Source organism: Rattus norvegicus, chromosome 3 (genome assembly GCF_021556685.1).
Source record: "Rattus norvegicus strain SHRSP/BbbUtx chromosome 3, alternate assembly SHRSP_T2T, whole genome shotgun sequence".
NCBI lineage: Eukaryota > Metazoa > Chordata > Mammalia > Rodentia > Muridae > Rattus > Rattus norvegicus.
In genome coordinates, this window is record NC_141536.1 from 27,610,270 (window position 1) to 27,630,126 (window position 19,857).

Sequence of the window (19,857 nt, forward strand, 5' to 3'; positions counted from 1 at the left end):
ACCCATGTAAAGAAAAATTTGTAAAGTGGAAATCATCCTATTTTTATTATTTTAAAGTCACTATGGCCCACCGGTTTTCTTGCCCTATTCCTTCCTCAGTTAATTACCCTCATCCCTTATTTTCTACTGTCATCTCTCATATCACACCAGATAACAACTCTTACTGCTCTTTCTGCCCATTAGTCACAGTTTTCTCACAGAGGGATGATCTCAACACAAGAAGAACATTGTTTCTTATTGCAGAATTTTACACATCAGCAATCTCATCTGAAAGACTGTTTTAATAAAGAATTATTTCCTCATAATTCTGAAAATGTAGACAAGTCCTCCACTATTGTTCTTAAGACATATTGTGGGGGATTAGCATATAAAATGTAAGTTTTCAAAATTGTGGTCTCTAGTTTCCACTTCCCAATATCACCTCAAGAATCAGTTAGAGGGACTTAGCTATGGATTTTCAAATATTCTCCCCAAACCTCAGAGTATGTCAGTTCTTCAGGAAATGGGGAAATTATACTATTCATTAAACTTCATGTAAGGAAAATATAAAATGTATGTGAAACTTTGTTTCCCACCATTGAAAAATTACGTATATTGTTAACTACTCCACAAATCTTGTGTTAATGAATATTAATATATGTAAAACATAATAATTTGCATACCATCTTCAAATGTATTTGAGAACATGCATATACATGCCCATTTCAATAACTTTTCAGAATACACCTATGTGATGAGAAGTCTCTCAGAAACAGGAAATCTGGTTCACATTTCACTAGCATTCGATGAATTTATACACGGGGACCAAATTGGTTTTGGAATGTCATTTTTCTAAGTACATGTATGTATGTGCTTTGAGTAGCCAGAGGGTGTATGATTCTTTGGTACATGTTTAATGACCATTATGCACTCAGGAATGAAACTAAAAATCTCTCTCCTACACCATTAAAAGATGCTTTTGTGACTTTAGCGATTAATACAGCAAAATTCTGTGTTTTTTTTTTATTTGACTCCTAAAATCATGAACGGGAATGATATTGATCATTTGTGGAGAGTTAGAGTTTCTAGGTAGAGGAAAAAATTGTCTTCTTTTCTCCTCTGTTCCAAATATGTTGTATTTTTTAAGCATTTCCATGATCCTAATGGTTGAATAGTTCATCAGTAAGTTGAAATTTTGGATTCCTCATGTGTGTCCCATTAAGATTTTTAATCTGACTTCCTGGGTTTACAACATATTTCAGCTAAATTAGAGATACACAACAGAACTCAAAGGCAATGGGTATATTGATGGTATAAATATTTTTACATAGCTCTGCAGAAATAAAAGCTCATAATTTATGGGACTGGACCTGGGGAGATGGCCTGAGAGTTAAGAGCTCTAACTACTCTTCCAGAGAACTTCGGTTAGATTTCCAGCACCCATGTGTCTTGTATCTCTAGTTCCAGAGGATCTGATGCTTTCTTCTGGTTTCTGAGGACACTAGACACATATATGTGGTGCAAAGACATATGAGTGGTCAAAACTTATACAGAAAGTTGAACTTAATACGTTAAAAAACTCACTATATTTGTAAAAATAAAGAAATATCAATGATGGGATAGTCTTAAAGTAATAAATTGTGATTTGTTCAAAGAGCAACGTGTGTATATATGATATACACATGGTATATATTAAAATATTTGTATATGCATGATGTATTTTTCATATTAATTTCTATATTCACTTATGTATGCATGTGTGCCTCTATGCCTGTGTGCTGTTTTTGTGGGGGCATCTACAGAGGCCAGAAGAAGGTATCAGATCCCCTGAAACTAGAGTGACAGGGGATTGTGGTTTACCTGACAGGAGTGCTAAGAGCTAAACTTCTGTCCTCAAGAAAAGCAGCAAATGCTCCTGTCTACCTCTCAAACACACATAGAGGATTTCAAGGGAACATGTTACATGGCACACATTTGTAATCCCAGGTACCCAGAATCTAAGGCAAGAGAGTAGCAACTCTAAGACCTACCTAGTGAAACTCTAGCTCAGAGTATACAGTAAAGGAAAGTAAAAAAGAAAAAGAAATTTAGAAAGCTGATATCGTCTAGAGATATAATTGCCTAGCATTCACACGGCCTTAGTTTCAGTCCCTAGTACTGAAAATGAGTGAATGAATGAATGAATGAATGAATGAATGAATGAATGTTTGCATAAAACTCAACACTATGAGGTCAGGCTCAGACTATAGTTTGGAAATACACACACACGCACACGCACACACACACACACACACACACACACACACACACACACCTTGTATATACAGTGTTCTATACCAAATCTCTAATATCTATTCCTATGCAGTGAGTGCTTAATCAATATTTGTCAAATTCCATAGAGAACTGGAGTTTGCCAACTCAAGGGTGTCCTTTCCTATATATTTTGGCTTGTCACTCCTTCCATGCAACCACAATTAACATTGTTCCCTCTGCCAAAACAGAGGAATGTACCCAAATCTCTTTTTTGCTGTTTAGCCGACATACTTATAAAATAGAAAATGCAGATTTCTCCTGTAGTATCAAAAAAGTAATCCTGCTTCTATCACCCAAGACTCAAAGGACGAATCACACCACTACTGTAGGTAGGAGCTTTGCCTTCACTGGGGAAGTGTCTCACGGTGCTAGACTTCTCAGAAGTCCAAGAGCATCAGACTGAATAGAATCATCTTGTGTGAGATATCGGTGTGCTTGGGCTGATGGTTGTTGTACCCAAGCGGGTTTGTAGAGGTGTCCTTCTGTGTCTAGAATTACCTTGACTACACTAGGGTAGGGATTCTAGTACAGCAGAGCATTCTTTCACCTGAGTGCTCAGTGGGGCGACCATGAAAACCCTCCAGGAAGTGGCTAGCCTAAGGCTCTGAGTTACAGGCGCCTCCCCAGAGAAGATCAAAAGTCATGCCCCAACAGCACAGAGACACTGAGAAATGGTTGAATGTGTTCTAAATTAAACTGCCCTGGTGGTGAGCGGAGATCTGCCAAAATCTTTCAATTAATCACTTTTACCTTCAGGGCAGAGTTAGGCCTGAGAGTATTTCAATAGGTTTTTATTGGAACAGGGTTATTTCAGATATTAAACTATGTTGCACAAAGTAAAAATAATGTTATTTTTAAGTTGCTACTCTTGTTAAATAAAAGTTGGCAAACATTTGCTAGGGTCTGTATTGTGTCTGTGTGTTTGTGTATGTGTGTGGCTTTTTCTCGTTTCATAAACCTCATTGGTTTGGTTTGGTTTTGTTTTTGTTTTTAACGAAAAAGTGAATTAGGTAGTAAATATATGCATACAGTCATCTTCATTAATAATGTACTATAAATAATAGAAGACAGGTTTTAAGTGTATAATTCTGTACAACAGGACTAAGTTCTTTCTTTTTTTTTTCTTTTTTCGACATCTTTAGCAGTAAGTTAATTAGAATCACCTGCATTTCCTTGGGTGGACACCAAATGGATTGCAAACAAAAACAGATTAAAATAGCTGCAGGAGCTCACAGCATACAGATGACAAGATTCACAGAGGACAGCAAGGCACTGAAAACGTGCGCTTTTCAAACAACTTTGGATGAAATGTAGCTCTTGTGACTGCTCCGTAAGAGCCCCCTTGTAAGTGTTTTGCTGAAAGGCTAGCATGGCTTTGCTTCTGATCCCTTGACGAGTGAGAGAAATGTTTAAGAAAGATCACTTTACGGGGAGATTCAGGCTGAAATGTGATGACTGTGAGTCAAGCCAAGCCAAAAATTACAGTTCAGAATGAAAGGGGAGGGACGTGGTTTGGGAATCCATTTTCCCACATTCCTGAATCTCAATCATCCCTGCCAATGTTTTAAAAAAGAAGCCCAATGGAAAACAATGAGGTCACTTTGTTTAGATGTTTAAAGGAAAATAGGAGTAGAGGGTTTGAAAGAATGACAACAAATATATGAATTTTACATCAATATCTATTTCAAGCATGATGGGACCAGAGACTAGACTTTATATAAGTGTCGTGACTTCATCACCAAAGGAGCCATTTTTAGTGCTTCGTGTTTGTGTTGGTCAGCCTTTTATTGTATGTCTTTAATTTGTGAAAGAGTCTGTTGCTAAAATATTTCAGAGGAGTGAGTATACGTAGAAGGAACAGAGGTTACTCCTTTCCAGACTTCAGGTTTCCTTAATAATGATGTCCATGTGAAACTTTGCTTCTCTCTTGACTCTACTGGAACACCCTACTGCCACTAAACCTCAGGTTTCCCTATTGTGTGCCAGCAAACCTCCAGATGACAGCAGCAGACCCAAATAGGCCCTTGGTTTCTGCTTCTCCTATTAATTTAATGCAACTCATTAAGCTAGTCCCAATGCCAAAAGAATGATATATTTATTTTAGCGTGATCACCATTAAAAAAAAACAACGACGAAACTCTACAGTGGAGCTGGAAAAGACGAGAGCCAATGTAGAGAATGGTATGAGCTGAACTGAATGCAACCTCCAGTGTCAGCATGTTGAGCTATGTGACAGCTTCTTTGAGGATAACAATGTCTCCTTAGATAACCAGCGTACTGCTTACCTCCAAGACTGAGATTGGTATGAGAACAAGGAAAATACTGAAACCGATCAAAGACGATTTGTAGGCCACGTTTCCTATTCTCCCGAAACCATTTCAGTCTGTCAACTTTATATTCTGATCACTACATTCTTCCCGATGTCTCACGGCCACACTCAGGATCTTTCTGAAACGTTTTTACCTTGAGAGATGTATTGGAATGGCTTCCTGATTGGTATAATTCTGTAAATTAGAGTCGTGGATACTAGCCTACAACCTCAAATGCTTTGCCGAGTTAGACAGATAAATACACGTAAGCATGCAAAATATGAGTAGCCACACATGGGATATCATCCTTTGTCAATCATTTCACTTCACCCAGATATTAAATATGGCATACGAATGGCTTCAATCTACACCACATTGGCCAGATTGGAACATTTTCCATCATCTTCTCCCTGATTCACCTACCATTTAGTAATCCCTAAGTTAAAAGGTATGCTTTTAAAGGAAGTTGGCCCGGTAGCCAGGGTTGGAAATGAGCTGCTTTATGGAGGTTATATGCGAAAGCAATCACGATCCATTATGTCGCACAGGAAAATGGATGCCAAGGCTGGAACTTATGTGCACTGCTGTCTACACTGCTGGAGTTCAGCGGTGTGGCTAAGTGTCTGCCATTATGAGAAACTGGTGAGGTATTTGGCAAGAACCAAGTACAAGCATAGGTGACAGTGTCTCACAGTAGATGACAGTAGCCTCCCACGCGTGAAGGAGGATGGCCTCTGTTTTTCACATGGTTACAAGGTTCAGTGGGCTTTTCTCCCACTTATAAAATTCCCAATATCCCACATATATCAAAAATGTGGCAAGCAATGTAATAAAACTGAGGGTGTGAGGCAAGAGAAGAGTTTCCAAGATGTATTGAAATCTTGTATCTCTGTACAAAATACCTGGTAATATTTAAAGCCGGATAAGTAACCATGCTCCCTCTCACCTGAGGTCCCCTTAATGTTTAGATACCGTGTAGATGTGTTAAGCCCTAAGTGAGGCCAGAGCAGCACTGCTAACAAACCCAAAGCTTACCAGGCTTACCGCTATGGATGTTGTCCTTTTCTCTCCTTTTTTGTTTTCTAACATATTTTAACTCTGGCATGATGTCAGCTAGCACCTGCCTTCTCAGCTGCCACAACAGGACAGTGTTCATTCAGAGGCAGAAGTGTACATGACAGGAAAAATGGTTAATATTAATATATAAATATTTGGGGACGGATATTAAATGCTTTTGTTTCCGAGTACTGGGTTGCAGGGACAGTGGTGTAGGGCATAGCGCTCCTGTCCACTCCGGGCTAGTGGAAAGCTTGCTAAGATGGTCCTCCTTCTGACTGCAGAACCTCTGTGGTGGATACAAGCCTCTTTTTCAGGCCCGTAAAATGTTTCCTTAGTTACGTGTACTTTGCATTTTAAGAAATGTATCCCAAATCTGGACTTCAACCCCTCTATGTAACTATGTAAATGATACAAAATGGTGGATCCTTTATGAGTAGCACAGGCTCTGTACCAATTGGAAGGCAGTTTTTAGTGCTCCAATTCCAGTGTGATATTCTTTAATATGTTTTTACTTTATGTGGACCTATGTGTGCCTGAGTGCATGTGTGTACATACAAAGACCAGAAGAAGACATCCCCAGGAAGAAGAGTTTCATATAGTTGTGAGTTACCTTGTGGGTGCAAGGAATAGAACCCCTGGCTTTTGCAAGAGCAGCCAGGGCTGGCAACCACGGAGCAGCCCCATCATTTAGTAGTTTTTTAGTTGAGCAACAAGTATTTGTTCCACTGTTAAGAGAACAACAGTTCTTCTTTTTCATGGGAGTCTCCCATAAATACCTAGTGGATGAAAACTCACAAGTGAATAATCAGATAATATACCAATGAAATATTTCTCAATTACCTTAACAAAAATAAATAAGTAGATAAATATTTAAAGATATGAATTTTGTTATTGCCTTAAGATAAAAAGAAAGTTATTTGCAATAATTGTTTCTATCAAATAAGAACCCCAAATGCAGATATAATAAAATAGGACTAATTATTAAAAACAAAAGAAAACTGAAAATAAAGTACTAATGAGAAAAATGAAAGAGAAAACTCAATATTAAGTGGAAATTATTAAAATATAATGACATTAGCATTTCTATTTACACAATAAAACTCAGGAATACTAAAAAGTCATGAAAGATGTACTGAAATAAAATTTATATTAACATAATATCTTAATATTATATTATCATAGCATAGAATTAAAATATTCATAATTCAAGCCACCATCATTTACAAACTATGCACCAGTAAAAACACTCATATCAACATGTCAAAATTTGAATGAAAGTTTTCCAACATAAAAGATTCAGTCATTATGAAACCAATGCTAGCATCTCATTCAAGATGGCAGCTACCTCAAAAAAAGTCTATTTTTCTTTTCTCAAAAATCTTAAGAAGATGAAAAGGATATGCTTGAAGAAAAGGTCAAAAAGGAAGGGAGGAAAGAAGGAAGGAAGAGAAGGAGGGAGGGAGGGAGGGAGGGAGAGAAGGAAGGGCAGAAGGAGGGAGGGGGAGAGAGAGGGGGAAAGAGAGGAGATAAGGCTAGGGCTGACAACAGAAAGGACACCATCAGTACACCACAATTAGATTTCAAGAAGACAGAAACATGAGCAGAAGAAACACTATTCCCAGACAACATTAATAGGCCCTGTTTATTCCATGGAACTCCCACAAACGATTGTAATTTTGAGTCAATATATAGTAAGCAGAAATTGGCAAAAGGTAGTAGATAAAGCACTTCACTAAATTTTAACATCCAATCCACTCAGGGAACAGAGCTGTTCATGTTCATCTCACATTGTAAAGGGGCCTCTGAAGATAGCGCCTTCTGAGTGGAGGGTAGTGAAGAACCAAGCACCCTTGGGCTCTACAACAGAAGTTTCACCTTAGTGCAACATAACATGCTCGCTATATAGCTAATTCCTCGGTTGTGCAGCTGGGAGAAGTATACTCATCACCCACTGGTCCACTCAGCCTTGAGAAAATAAAAAACATCTGTCCAGGTATAGGTAATCCTTCACATAAAATGTTTGAGATGAAACTTGTTTCTGATTTCTGACTATTTGGAGACTTTAGAAAATTTGCCCATAGATGATATCACGATGAAGGGACCCAGCTCTGCACTTGGAACATAATTATATTTTTTATTTACCTGTACATGTGGTCTGAGGGCAGGTACATATGGGGCATGGAACTTCACCTATGAATTCATTTGAAATTAAAATTTGAGTTTCAGGCATTGGTGCACTTCAGTTTCCAGATTTTCTGATGGATGTTCAACCCGTACACCAGCACGTCTAACCACTGTGTGGCTAATTCTGTCTTAGTCATAGGAGTAACTAACTGGATGCTTGAATAATGATCGTCATAAAGAAATTCTATGTACAGAGAAAGGGGAGCTAAGGACGTGGTTCAGCCACAGAGTACTTGTCTACCATGCACAGTGGTTTGATGTGGTTTAATCCTCAGTGCAATAAGGAAGCAGTGGACAGAGATAAACACAGGTATTAAGCCACAGAACAAAATAACATTAGTTTGAAAAGGCCCAGGTGTAGAGCATTTCTTAGAGAGATTTTGGTGCTACGATTCAACGATAATTTGATATAAGTCCTTGAGAGAGGAAAAAGGTAATTTCTCCAAAATCATCCAATTGATCTCAGAGAAAGTAAAAGCCTTATGAAACTGAAACACATATTCACGTCATCAGTTATGAAGCAAAAGAGAACAGCCATTGCGATGCGATAATTTTCACAAATTATCATTCAGAATCACTTATGAACCAAAGAACACTCTTAGATGCGAAGCCAAGAGAGAATAACAATGGAATACAAGTGCCGCTTGCTCTGTCCTTGCTGTGCTGTCCAATTTGCCACACGTGGCTCTTACTTAAGCCTAAACGAAATGCAGCCCCTCCTTCTCAGGACCTTGCCAGCACTGTGGTGGAATTAAGTCTATCCAGGCTTAGGCTTCTTCAGTAGGAAAACAAAGGAACAACCTTTTTAAATCCCATATAACAACACTCAGTGACTTCCACCAATGGTAAGCTTTGTTCTGAAACATAAAAGGTCAGCCATTGAGTAAGCCCAGGACACTTCAGAGAATGTGGTTCTCTTCTGAGAAATCTTTGTAATCCTCTTCATTCCAATCTGATTTGTTTTAAACAAAAGTCTCATCATGTTCCCCAGTGTCTTCCTAGCACAGCAAACAAACTGCTTTGGCAATATCCACTCATGGTATTTACTGAAAAGAGCTCGCTCTCCGACTAATTTGTCTCAACCTTCACCAAAGCACAATGTGGGCACCTTGAAGACACCACTCATTTAAAACTCATACCAAGTCTAACTTTATTTCCAAAATGAGTAGTTTCCAGTCCAGCAAGGGTAGTGTGGTCAAGGAAAGGATGTCCAAAGCCACCAATTTACATTGGTTTGGTTTGGCAAAACGTTCAAAGTTCTTAGAGTAAAAAGGGACTGACACGTGAATAACTCCAATTCAGATAACGCTCTCGGGATTTCAGTGTTGCCATTCTGTGAGCCATTCCGGGGTGTGGGGGGAGAGCTAATCAACTTCAAGTCTGCACCTAGATAATTAATAATTACTGAACTTCACTGAAAGGTTGCAGATTTTTTTAATGCATTGCTCTGCTCTCTAGTACGCCCTTTGTCATTTCCTCTCTATTTACAAAACTTTCAAGTATGATAGCAGGGGGCAGAACCCATTCGAAGGAGGAGCCCCTTAGATATTATTATTATTTGCAAGATGTATGATATTCATATCTCTGAATCTCAAGGGCTTCGAAGCTGTGTCATTGCCTTCATACTACATCTAATATGTTTGCCTTCACTCCCCCTTACTCTCTGGTTTCTAGCTGAAGCCACAAAACAGCTTCTCGGCTATGACTCAGTCATCCAACCGCAGGAGCGGCTCAGGTCTGCAATACCCTCTCCATCTCCATCACCAGCACGCCCTGCTTTTGTCCCAAGAGAAAATGGGTTATTCATTTAGGAGAGGCTGCTTTCTATAAACACTACAGTGTGTTTCGCTTGTTTCTATGTAATATGTATTTAATCCATGCTACTCTTTCAAACGTTTTTGATTACCAAACTTTAAAAAAATAATAAAAAAATTAAAAAGAAATTTCTGCAGAAATTTCCAAAAGACCTAGGCTGCAGCTTCCACTTATGAAAGCTTGGGACTCTGAAGAGTTTCAGTGGTTGAAGTTCACTCTGCAGCCCAAGACAACATATACTTCAAACACATCTAAGATATAACAGTATGAGTCTTAGACAATAAGTAAAAAAAAAGTATTTTATTTTACATTGTATTTGAAAGATATGCATATCAAAAATGAGGCTTAAGGAAAGTCCTGACTCATATTAAATCATGTTGGAATTTCTTTAAAACTATGTATAACCTATAGAAAAGTTAGGGCAATTTTCATTCCATCAAATTTTATACTGGTAGGTGAAATTACTCATAACTCTTAGTTCTGAATGATATTTGGCTACACCTAAATCCCAGCCCTTTCTAAATAACCCCCAAATTACCATCCTGAACTTTGTTCTACAGACAGCATGCGACCATCAATAATGACTTCAGGGAATTCAAAAACAGTATCTGCAATTGTTTATATGTTCAAAAAAGAAGAAAATTTTTGAAAAGAATATACTACAATGTGCAACTTCTATTATTTTTAAAAACAAATTTTAATACTTTTAAAAATATATCAAATTATTTACGGATTTTCAGATTAAGACACAATTCCAAGAACTGTCTAATGAAACAATAGGAAAATTTAGTTAAATTTGGCCAATAAATCATTCTAAATCAATCTTTTAACATTCTGAGCTTAAAGGCATAATCATGAGGACGGCTGGATCCATAGTAAAAGCAGAAATCAAATATTAGAAAGGTGTGAATTGTAATGACTGTTACATTTAAGATGTCAAATGCTCATTGTACTTTGTATAAACACAGTAGATCCCCTTACGTCAACAGAGGTAGTTCATACATTGGAAAGAAAACATGTTTGATGTTTAGAAAATGTACTCAGGAAGGAAAAGGGTCTCAGTAATGTACTGTCCATATCTTACTCTGGAACTCCCAATTCACAACTAACATGTTTGCTAGTAGCATTTCTATATTATTGCTATTGTCACTACTTACTCTAGTTCATTACATAGAAGAGTTCAGACCACAGGCAGCGTGTGCCGGACAGTATGTCACCAATACCAATGCTATAAATTATGTCACTCTCCTATAGGCTACTAAAGAAATGTAAAGTGTGCGAAGTATAGAAATGACAAAGCAGAGAAAGAACTCATTTCATGCCATTAAAGATCTTTGCAACGCCCTTGTTACAACATAGTGAATTTCCTCTAATTTATTTAGCATGTATTATCATGAATCACAGTGCTTCACAATGGTTTAACATGACCTCTCTGGAGAAGAAGCTGGGATATTAGCCCATGCTCTTGGCCAGTAATCTCACCCAAGCTTTTCCGAAAGCCTAGAGACAGGAGAGCACAAATATTCCTAACATGAAAATTATAACATCAACACTTATTGGAGATAATGTTAGTACATTAATAAGTGTTCCTTTATATTTTCTCATCTCTTAATAATCCTGCAGACTTGGTCATGAAAATAATTAGATATGATAAACGAATGTGTCAAAAGCCAAATGAGAGATTATCCAAATTCCTGGCCAAGTAAGTTATTTTGATGACCAGTTCCAAAACTATCTGAAACTAACATACTAATAGGCCAAGTTTTCCTCTGTTTTCCTTTATGGTGAAATATCTTATGTGAATGTGCTAGAAATCAGCCATATGTAGAATAATATTTTAACTCTGTCATTCAAACATTAGGCCAAGGAATGGCATGTGACCATGATCACAATAAACAGAGAGTGGGGCACACTTTGGATTGGGGAGAGGAGGAGAAGGATGGGGGGTAGGAAGAGACCAACAAAATGAGAACGAAGAAAGCAATTTACAAACGCCTAATTTTTCATCTTTCCAAACAAGGGCGCTCTCTCTCTCTCTCTCTCTCTCTCTCTCTCTCTCTCTCTCTCTCTCTCTCTCCTTTCCCTGCCCCTTACACACACACACACACACACACACACACACACAGACACACACACACACAAATTCATTTCTAGTCTACTTTGCTTCTTGCTTGCCTTGAGAATAATGGTAAATATGCCATGTATTCCATGCAATGTATGCAATGTATGCCGTGCATTCCATGCAATACTATGAAGACTTTTATTGTTATTGCTTTAATGAAACATATATTTGATGTCAGTTGTCTCGGCACCTTTGATTAAAAATTGAGCATTGCTTTATTTAAGATCATAGAAACTCGTCTTCTCTATGGAGAAGGGGCATTCAACCGTCGTGTGGTATTTGCTTCCTGATTATTTCCCTTCTCAGTCCCTCCATGCCCTAATTTGAAATATGCTATTTTGTTTTTAGGCCTAGAAGTTGATGGAATTTATCGAGTCAGTGGCAATCTTGCAACAATCCAGAAGTTAAGGTTTATCGTCAACCAAGGTAAGTGATTTCTTTACTTCGGATATTTTTCAGGAGGTGCTTGAGCGATGCACAGACTGTGCTGTGCACCGTGATTAGACAGCAGTAAATGATTTAGGGTAGGGATCAGGAAGTGCAGAAATTTAAAAAATCTTCATTAGATAAAAGAAAATAATGGTCAGTTTACCTGGCAATACATAGAAGAGAAAGTAAACCTAATAGCTCATGTAAAATAAATGAGTAGAATGAACAATGGAAAAAATATAAAACAGAAGAATAAAAGAAAGTAAAATAGCCCAGCTTTGAAAACCTGTTGCTAGCGTATAATGGTTGCCCGATATGTGATAATGAAGGAGCAAAACAAACAATAGAAATAATAAGTGTTTGAAAACCTGTAAGATGTGTATGTTATTAAAGAAATATTAATCCAAAAATGAGATAACCTGTTCGGTGGAAATATAATGGCACTTATTTTGGAAGACACTCTGTGTGCTTTTATGTAATGAATGGGCTCTTACCATGTGATACAGCGTCTCCGCACTGCCTGTTATTCCCACACAAAACTCTGCACACAAATACTCACAACTTCATCCATAATTGGCAAAGTTTGAAGCTAGGGTTTGGACGTAGCTTGAGGATTAGAAGTCCGCCTAGCATACACAATGTACCCTGGGCTCAGTCCCCGAAGAGGGATAGATTAAAACCTTGAGGGCAATAAAACATCTCTCAGTAGGCAAATGAATTTAAAATGTGGTTGATCTATATAATGAAATGGTGCTATAATAAATGGAAACCATCTATTAAGCCATGAATAGAATTAGGGGAACTTTGAGTGTACACTGCTGAAAGATGAGCCCTCCCCCCCCCACGTCACTGCCAAAGAAATACAGAAAGCTTCACAGCGTTCCAGGAAAAGTTTACAAATAGTGAAAGATAAGTGATAGCAAGGAATTTGAGAAAGGAGAGATTAGTGAATTTAAGAGCAGTTAAAGAAGCTGTGTGGCATAAGCACTGCACACACAAGTTATTAGATACTCGCCAAAACCATAAAAAAAAAATACAACAGAGAGTGAAGGGCAATGTAAACAATGGCTATCAGTCAAAAATAATCTATGAACATTGGCTCATCGGTTGGGACAATGTTACCTCACTCGGCAGTGTGGAAAGTTCGCGGTACCTATACTTACTGTTCAACCTTTTGGAGAGCCTGAAGCTACTCTGAGAAAGTACAGAAATGGAGAAATAAAACTAAGAAAGTAAGAAACATGGAGCACCTAAATGATCTTAGGATGATATTTAAATAGTTTATACATCTCATAACCAGACAAATAGAGCATAGGCCAGCTATCCTTATGGTGCTTTGTCCTTGAGATCTTACTTAAACAGTATATGCTTCTCTGTCTCTCTCTGTCTCTGTCTCTGTCTGTCTCTGTCTGTCTCTGTCTCTCTTTGTCTCTCCTCTCTCTCTCTCTCTCTCACTTTCTCTCTCTGCGTGTCTCTCTTTCCTTCTTTTCAGTGGGATGGAGTGCTCTGGAAAACTTTGTGAGAACAGGACGGAATCAAACGGGGCCGGAGAAACAAGCTAACAGTTACACTCACTTCCAGCTCTGGTAGAGGACCCAGATTCAGTTTCCAACATCCACATCAGGAGGTTGACAGCTGTAACTTTAGTTTCCAACACCCTTCTCTAGCATTCCTGGGTACCAACACACACACGGTACACATAGTTGAACTCCCACACATATAAGATACAAAAATAAAAATTAAAAATATTTCAAAGAATAAAATTAAACAGCATATGTGATATTTTTTAGGCCATGTGACAGGTTCATATTAGTTTTCCTCGAAATTAAAAATAGTGGTGTCTTCAGGAAAGCTTACAGTTCTTTGTGGTGTTGGTTTCATAACTTGCTTCTAGCTACTACCAGGTCCCCTGGTTCTCCTTTACGCTGCATTTGTTTACAGTTGTGTCTTTTGCTTCCACAGTACTGAACTCTGGCTCCCACATGTCACATGTGCTGTAGCACTGAGCTACTCACCCCCGTCCACAAAGCATTCTTAGACTGTCCTCATGCATCTGCACACTGCTGGTTTTCCATGTTTTTACATATTCTTTTTACTTTCAATGTCTTCCTATCTTTCCTCTCTCATTCTGCACATCCAAGTTTTCTGGAATATGGCCACTGTCTTTTCTTATTTTTCTTTTCTTTCTTATTTTATTTTACTATATAGCCAGGTAATATTTTTATTGGATTTTTTTTATTTTTATTTCAAATGTTATCCCCTTTCCCTCACCCAACCACCTACGCCTTCCAGCCTCCTGCACTGACATTCCCCTACACTGGGGCATCTAACCTTGACAGGACCAAGGGTCTCTCCTCCCAGTGATGCCCAACAAGGCCATCCTCTGTTACATATGCAACTGGAGCCATGGATCTGTCCATGTGTACTCTTTGGATGGTGGTTTAGTCCCTGGGAGCTCTAGTTGGTTGGCATTGTTGTTCTTATGTTGTTCTTATGGGGTTGCAAACCCCTTCAGTTCCTTTCTCTAACTCCTCCAATGGGGAACTCATATTCAGTTCAATGATTGTCTGTGAGCATCCACCTCTGTATCTGTCAAGTTCTGGCAGAGCCTCTCAGGAGACATCTACATCAGATGCACTTCTTGGCATCAGCAATATTGTCTGGGTTTGGTGGCTGTATATGGGATAGATCCCCAAGTGGAGCAGGCTCTAAATGGCCATTTCTTCAGTCTCTGCTCCAAACTTTGTCTCCATATCTCCTCCTTTGAATATTTTTGTTCTCCTTCTAAGAAAAACTGAAGCATCTGCACTTTGGTCATCCTTCTTCTTGAGCTTCATATGGTCTATGGATTGTATCTTGGGTAATTTGAGCTTTGGGGCTAATATTCACTTATCAGTGAGTGCATAACGTGTGTGGTTTTCTGTGATTGGGTTACTTCACTCAGGATGACATTTTCTAGTTCATTCCATTTGTCTATGAATTTCATGAAGTCATTGTTTTTAATAGCTATGTAGTACTCCATTGTGTAGATGTACCACATTTTCTGTATCCATTTCTCTATTGAAGGACATCTGGGTTCTTTCCAGCTTCTGGCTACTATAAATAAGGCTGCTATGAATAAGTATCCTCCTGCAGAAAGCCTTCTGTCTGTCTTCTCCCTCTGTGTTCTCCTTATACTCAGAAGTTGAATTTATAATAGTATATTCGTATGTGTCATTCACGATCAAAATTCCCAAGTATGTTAAGACCCATTGATTCAATACTGTTTTTAGAGAGAATGAAATCAAATGTGAGACAGATACTTCATACCAAGAAACATTTAAATCTGAAAGTCTCAGTCTCAAAAACAGGATAAAGGGGTTGAAGCAATTCTTCCTTCCACAAATCTCTATGCAGGGTTGGATTTGATTCTTTCTTGCTTTTGTAAAAATGATAAACCTATTGTTTTTAATTGCAAACTTGTGCATGGGTATGTAAATGTGAATGCTTGTGCCCACTGAAACCAAGGCATTGGATCTTATTAAAGCTGGAATTTACAGGCAGTTATGAGCCATCCAACATAGATACTGGGATTTAGACTCTGATCTGGGTCAACTTTCAGCCTATTTGGCTGTTGTTGTTGGTGGTTTTTTTTTTTTTCATGAACTGGTGCTAGTCTTCAGGTCTCCCTAGTATATGTGTATCTTTGTGTATCTCTGTCTCTGTTTCTGTGTGTGTGTGTGTGTGTGTGTGTGTGTGTGAGAGAGAGAGAGAGAGAGAGAGAGAGAGAGAGAGAGAGAGATACAGAGACAGAGACAGAGACAGAGACAGAGACACAGAGACAGACGGAGAGAAAGAGACAGAGACAGGGAGGGATATGAACATGTGTGAATGCTGCCATTAGACATATTAAAACTGGTCTGGTAAGCAGTAAGCTATTTCTCTATAAGTTCAGGTAGAACAATTTTTTTATGTGTTAACTACCTCTTTTGGCTACCTGCCCCATATTTTTCGTTTCAGAGAATCTTTAAAGGCTCTGCTTATTGACTAATTGGACTAGGCAATGCACAGAACTAAACTTTACATCGCTTCTTCATATTGGTCCCATTGGTGTAAGCCACAGTGTCCCTTCCGTGGTTAAAAATTGGATGAAACAGCCAAGCCTCGTTTTTATTCTGTTTGTAAGCAGCTAAAATAATTCTTGTAAGATAGCTCATGCTGAAACCATATCCTTATTGGGATTCTAGACAGCTGGGCAACACATTTCTCCTACAAAGAAGAAATCTCAAAACAGAAGCCATGTTAGAAACAAACACTAGCTGCATTTCCTGCCTTAAAAAAATTATGCTCAGCAGTTTGAAAAAGGGAAAAAATCTGCAATGAAAATATGAAATCTATCCATCTTATCTTTTACAATCCAAACTTCAGCTTCCTTAGAGATTTTGTAACTGCTCATGTTTCCGTGAATGTTGACAATGTAATGCTGGGCAGAGGCCTGCGTTGGTATCTGGTAGTATAAATTGTCAGCAAACAGTCTTCCTGCTTTACAGCATGGTAAGGATTCAACAGACAGCACAAATGATGCTACACTGGGACCTTTGATACTGTTGACTCTGAGATTTTTGGCTTCCATGATGAGAACCCAGAGAGATGGTCACTGGTTAAAAGCACTTGTTGCTCTTGATCAGGACCTATATTCAATCTCTAGCATTTATGACTCAAAACTCTCCAGAGGCTACAATACCCTCTATGGAGTCTGTGGTACTAGGTCACACACACACACATAAATGGAAGATATATACATATATATAGATATACATATACATATAGATAGATAGATATAGATATAGATGATATAGATATAGATATAAAGATATATTCCTCTTCAAAATTTGATGAGAGTATTATTTGAATTAATTCTCTATTTGATGAGAATATTATTTGAATTAATTCTCTATATTGGTCCAACAATCTCATCACTAACACCACATCTTATTCATCTAAGCTAGGGTTCCAACAGTGCTGCTAGCCGAGGAGAGAGTGGGTGCATGGGACTTGGAGAGTGAGTGACACTTGCATGTTCTCGTTCATGCGTGTAAACGTGTGATGGAATAAAATATTGATGGCATGAAGTTTCCATGAAAATTACAGAGCTTTGCAAACATCATACATTCAGTTTGTAATTTAATATGGGACTTAAATGAGTTTGGTGCACCCTCCTCATATTAGCACCATTTATCTCTTCTGTGTTCAACTTACATTATCCTTCTTTTTTAAAAAAGGTTCTAAATATACATTTTTAAAGAAAATGAATAAGCCTTACCCACTATTAGACTACACAAATGAAAACTGATTTTGGAGATTTTCAAGAACAGTTGCATTGCAATTTCTGTGTTTCGCTGACTTTCTTGAATGCTATAATCATCAGCAATTCTAAATACACCAGTTGAATGATTCAATTTGTTTTGGTTTTCTGTTTGACTCACTAAACCAGAAAGAATTAGATACCCTTATTATACTTCCAGATCAGATGACACACAAGTTAAATTCCAAGTGATCACTTTTGAAAAACATTTCCTAATTAAAATTAGTAATGCTGATAATCATTTTATTGTATAGGTAGCTGCTATTTTCACGATTTAATGTGTCAGGCGATCCACTGAATTCCCTGCATATATAATTTAATTTAATCTTTTCTTCAACCTCATAGTGCACATAGGTGCAATTACTGAGCTTGTTATTTTCAGTGAAAACCTAAGGCTCAGTTGTTTAAAATGACCTAAGAATACTAAAGCTAAGGAGCTAAGACTGCATCTCAGATGTCTCTGACTTGAGTCTGTGCTGCTAAACACTGCCAAGAAGCTCCATTCCCTGTGCACTATTGTATCCTTCCTATAAAAGCACAGAAGTGTCTTTTCATGCTGTGCATGTATTTGCACATCCCTGTTTTGACTCTCTTTCTCGGCACTTATTATTTGTACTACTATTTATAATTTGGGATGTTTGGGGAAGCATCACAGGAATGAAGAATCCCAGAATGTCCAATCTCTGTAGTGTTTATGATTCTATGCCTGGATCAAGAAACCCTTTACAACCTCACAGAAAGGCATCACGGATTCGTGACTTCCTAGGCCATTGGTGCATTTGTGAGTAGTGCTCTGCCTTGTTTGTTGAATTTGGTGACAGCTCTCAGTGACATTTTTGCTGATGCAACTCTTCTGGTCTGTATGGGCATCCCCAAAGAAAAGTGGTGCATGACCTTAGATGTCAACCTGTCATCAGCCTGTGCCATTGTGTTGATTCTTCTGCATGATCTGTGACCTCCTGATGGCTTTCCAGCATGGGTGCACATAGGCAGAAAGCAGGCTTCAGCACAGAGGATGCTCTGTGACTGTCTTAAGGACTCCTGACAGTGGGTCTTGGAAATCCCACCAGACTTTCTCGCATCAGCACTCAGTTGCAGCTGCCATCTAGACGTATTGCCCCAAATCCGTGCTAGCTGTAACTTTCTTTTGTATTACTTAGGTGGTTTCTAGGTTCACTCTTTACATAAGAAACAAGAGAGATTGTTACCCTTTCTAAAAAATACCACATATAAAGCTTCCCAGATCCCTGAACCAGTGGGATATCTATAAAACACCATAGAGAGAAGTGACTGGCTATTTTCAGGACTAGTACTTCTTGATACAGTACCAGATCTCCCCTTGAGTGTTCACCTGAAATTGGAGGCAATAACTTTTTACCACGATTTTAGAATTGATTTCTACATTTAGAAATGCAGATGAGAGACACCATGTTTACATTTTCATTATAGACGAACAAAATACGTTCATTACATAAATCCACATAGCCAAGCATCTTCTATGTTCATGTGTACACATGGGTGTTTGTTGATTTTAATGGAAGAGGATTTTTTTTTACTTTTTTCCCTTTTCCTTTTTTCTTTACAGTCTTGTACGTCCCCTATATTTATTCACAAAACCTTTTATTGTCACAAGAAGACACATTGGTTGCCTGCAAGTGGTGGCTTGGCTTACTTTAAATGTGCTAATCATAGGTCAACCAGACTGGAAATATCCATTAGAAAACCAATTTTGCGTTAGCAATTATGCCTAAGCTAGTTTTCTACAGCCATGCACCTTCAAGCAATGCCCAAGCTTTAGCAGCTGCCCCTCTGCCTCGCACACATTTATAGCATAAAAATCAAATAAAGGAAGGGAAACGTGGGAAGGAATATGGATAATTGATGGTTTCATCTGGAAATATGCAACTGGATGAAACAAAAAATAAAAGGATTTTGAACAGGATTTTAAAGCTTCTAGTTGTGTTCTTATAAAATAGTCCTGTGTTACATCCATTCATTTTTCTATTACGTGAGTTTACATTGCTCTCTTGTTATTTTTAAAATGAGTGTTTCCTTAACCCCACTTCACATTCGTTGCCAAGCACAGCATTAACAAAGCAAACCGTGTTATTTGCTTTATCATATTGTGTAAGGTGGGTTTTGTTTGTTTGTCTGTTTGTTTGTTCTGTTATTTTGTAGAGGTATTGATGGTAGGGGTATGTGTGAGTGTGGGGTTTGAGAGGATATAGTTCTGTTAAGTGCACTGTTCTGGCCTCATGTGATCAGATTATATTTTAACACAATGATTTATTTTTTCCTTAAAG

General features: G+C 38.1%; 1 protein-coding gene across 9 annotated transcripts in view; it reads left to right on the forward strand.

Moving 5' to 3' along the window:
* Positions 1 to 19,857, forward strand: part of Arhgap15 (Rho GTPase activating protein 15) — a 604,300-nt gene that overhangs the window by 395,991 nt on the left and 188,452 nt on the right. For all 9 annotated transcript variants that reach the window (XR_015682721.1, XR_015682718.1, NM_001429793.1 and 6 more), the window contains one exon: positions 12,130 to 12,207. Coding sequence is in view for 7 of the 9 variants with exons in the window: in NM_001429793.1 (NP_001416722.1) it covers positions 12,130 to 12,207 (78 nt within the window). In the remaining 2 variants the exon portion in view is untranslated. The remainder of the gene's footprint in view (positions 1 to 12,129; positions 12,208 to 19,857) is intronic.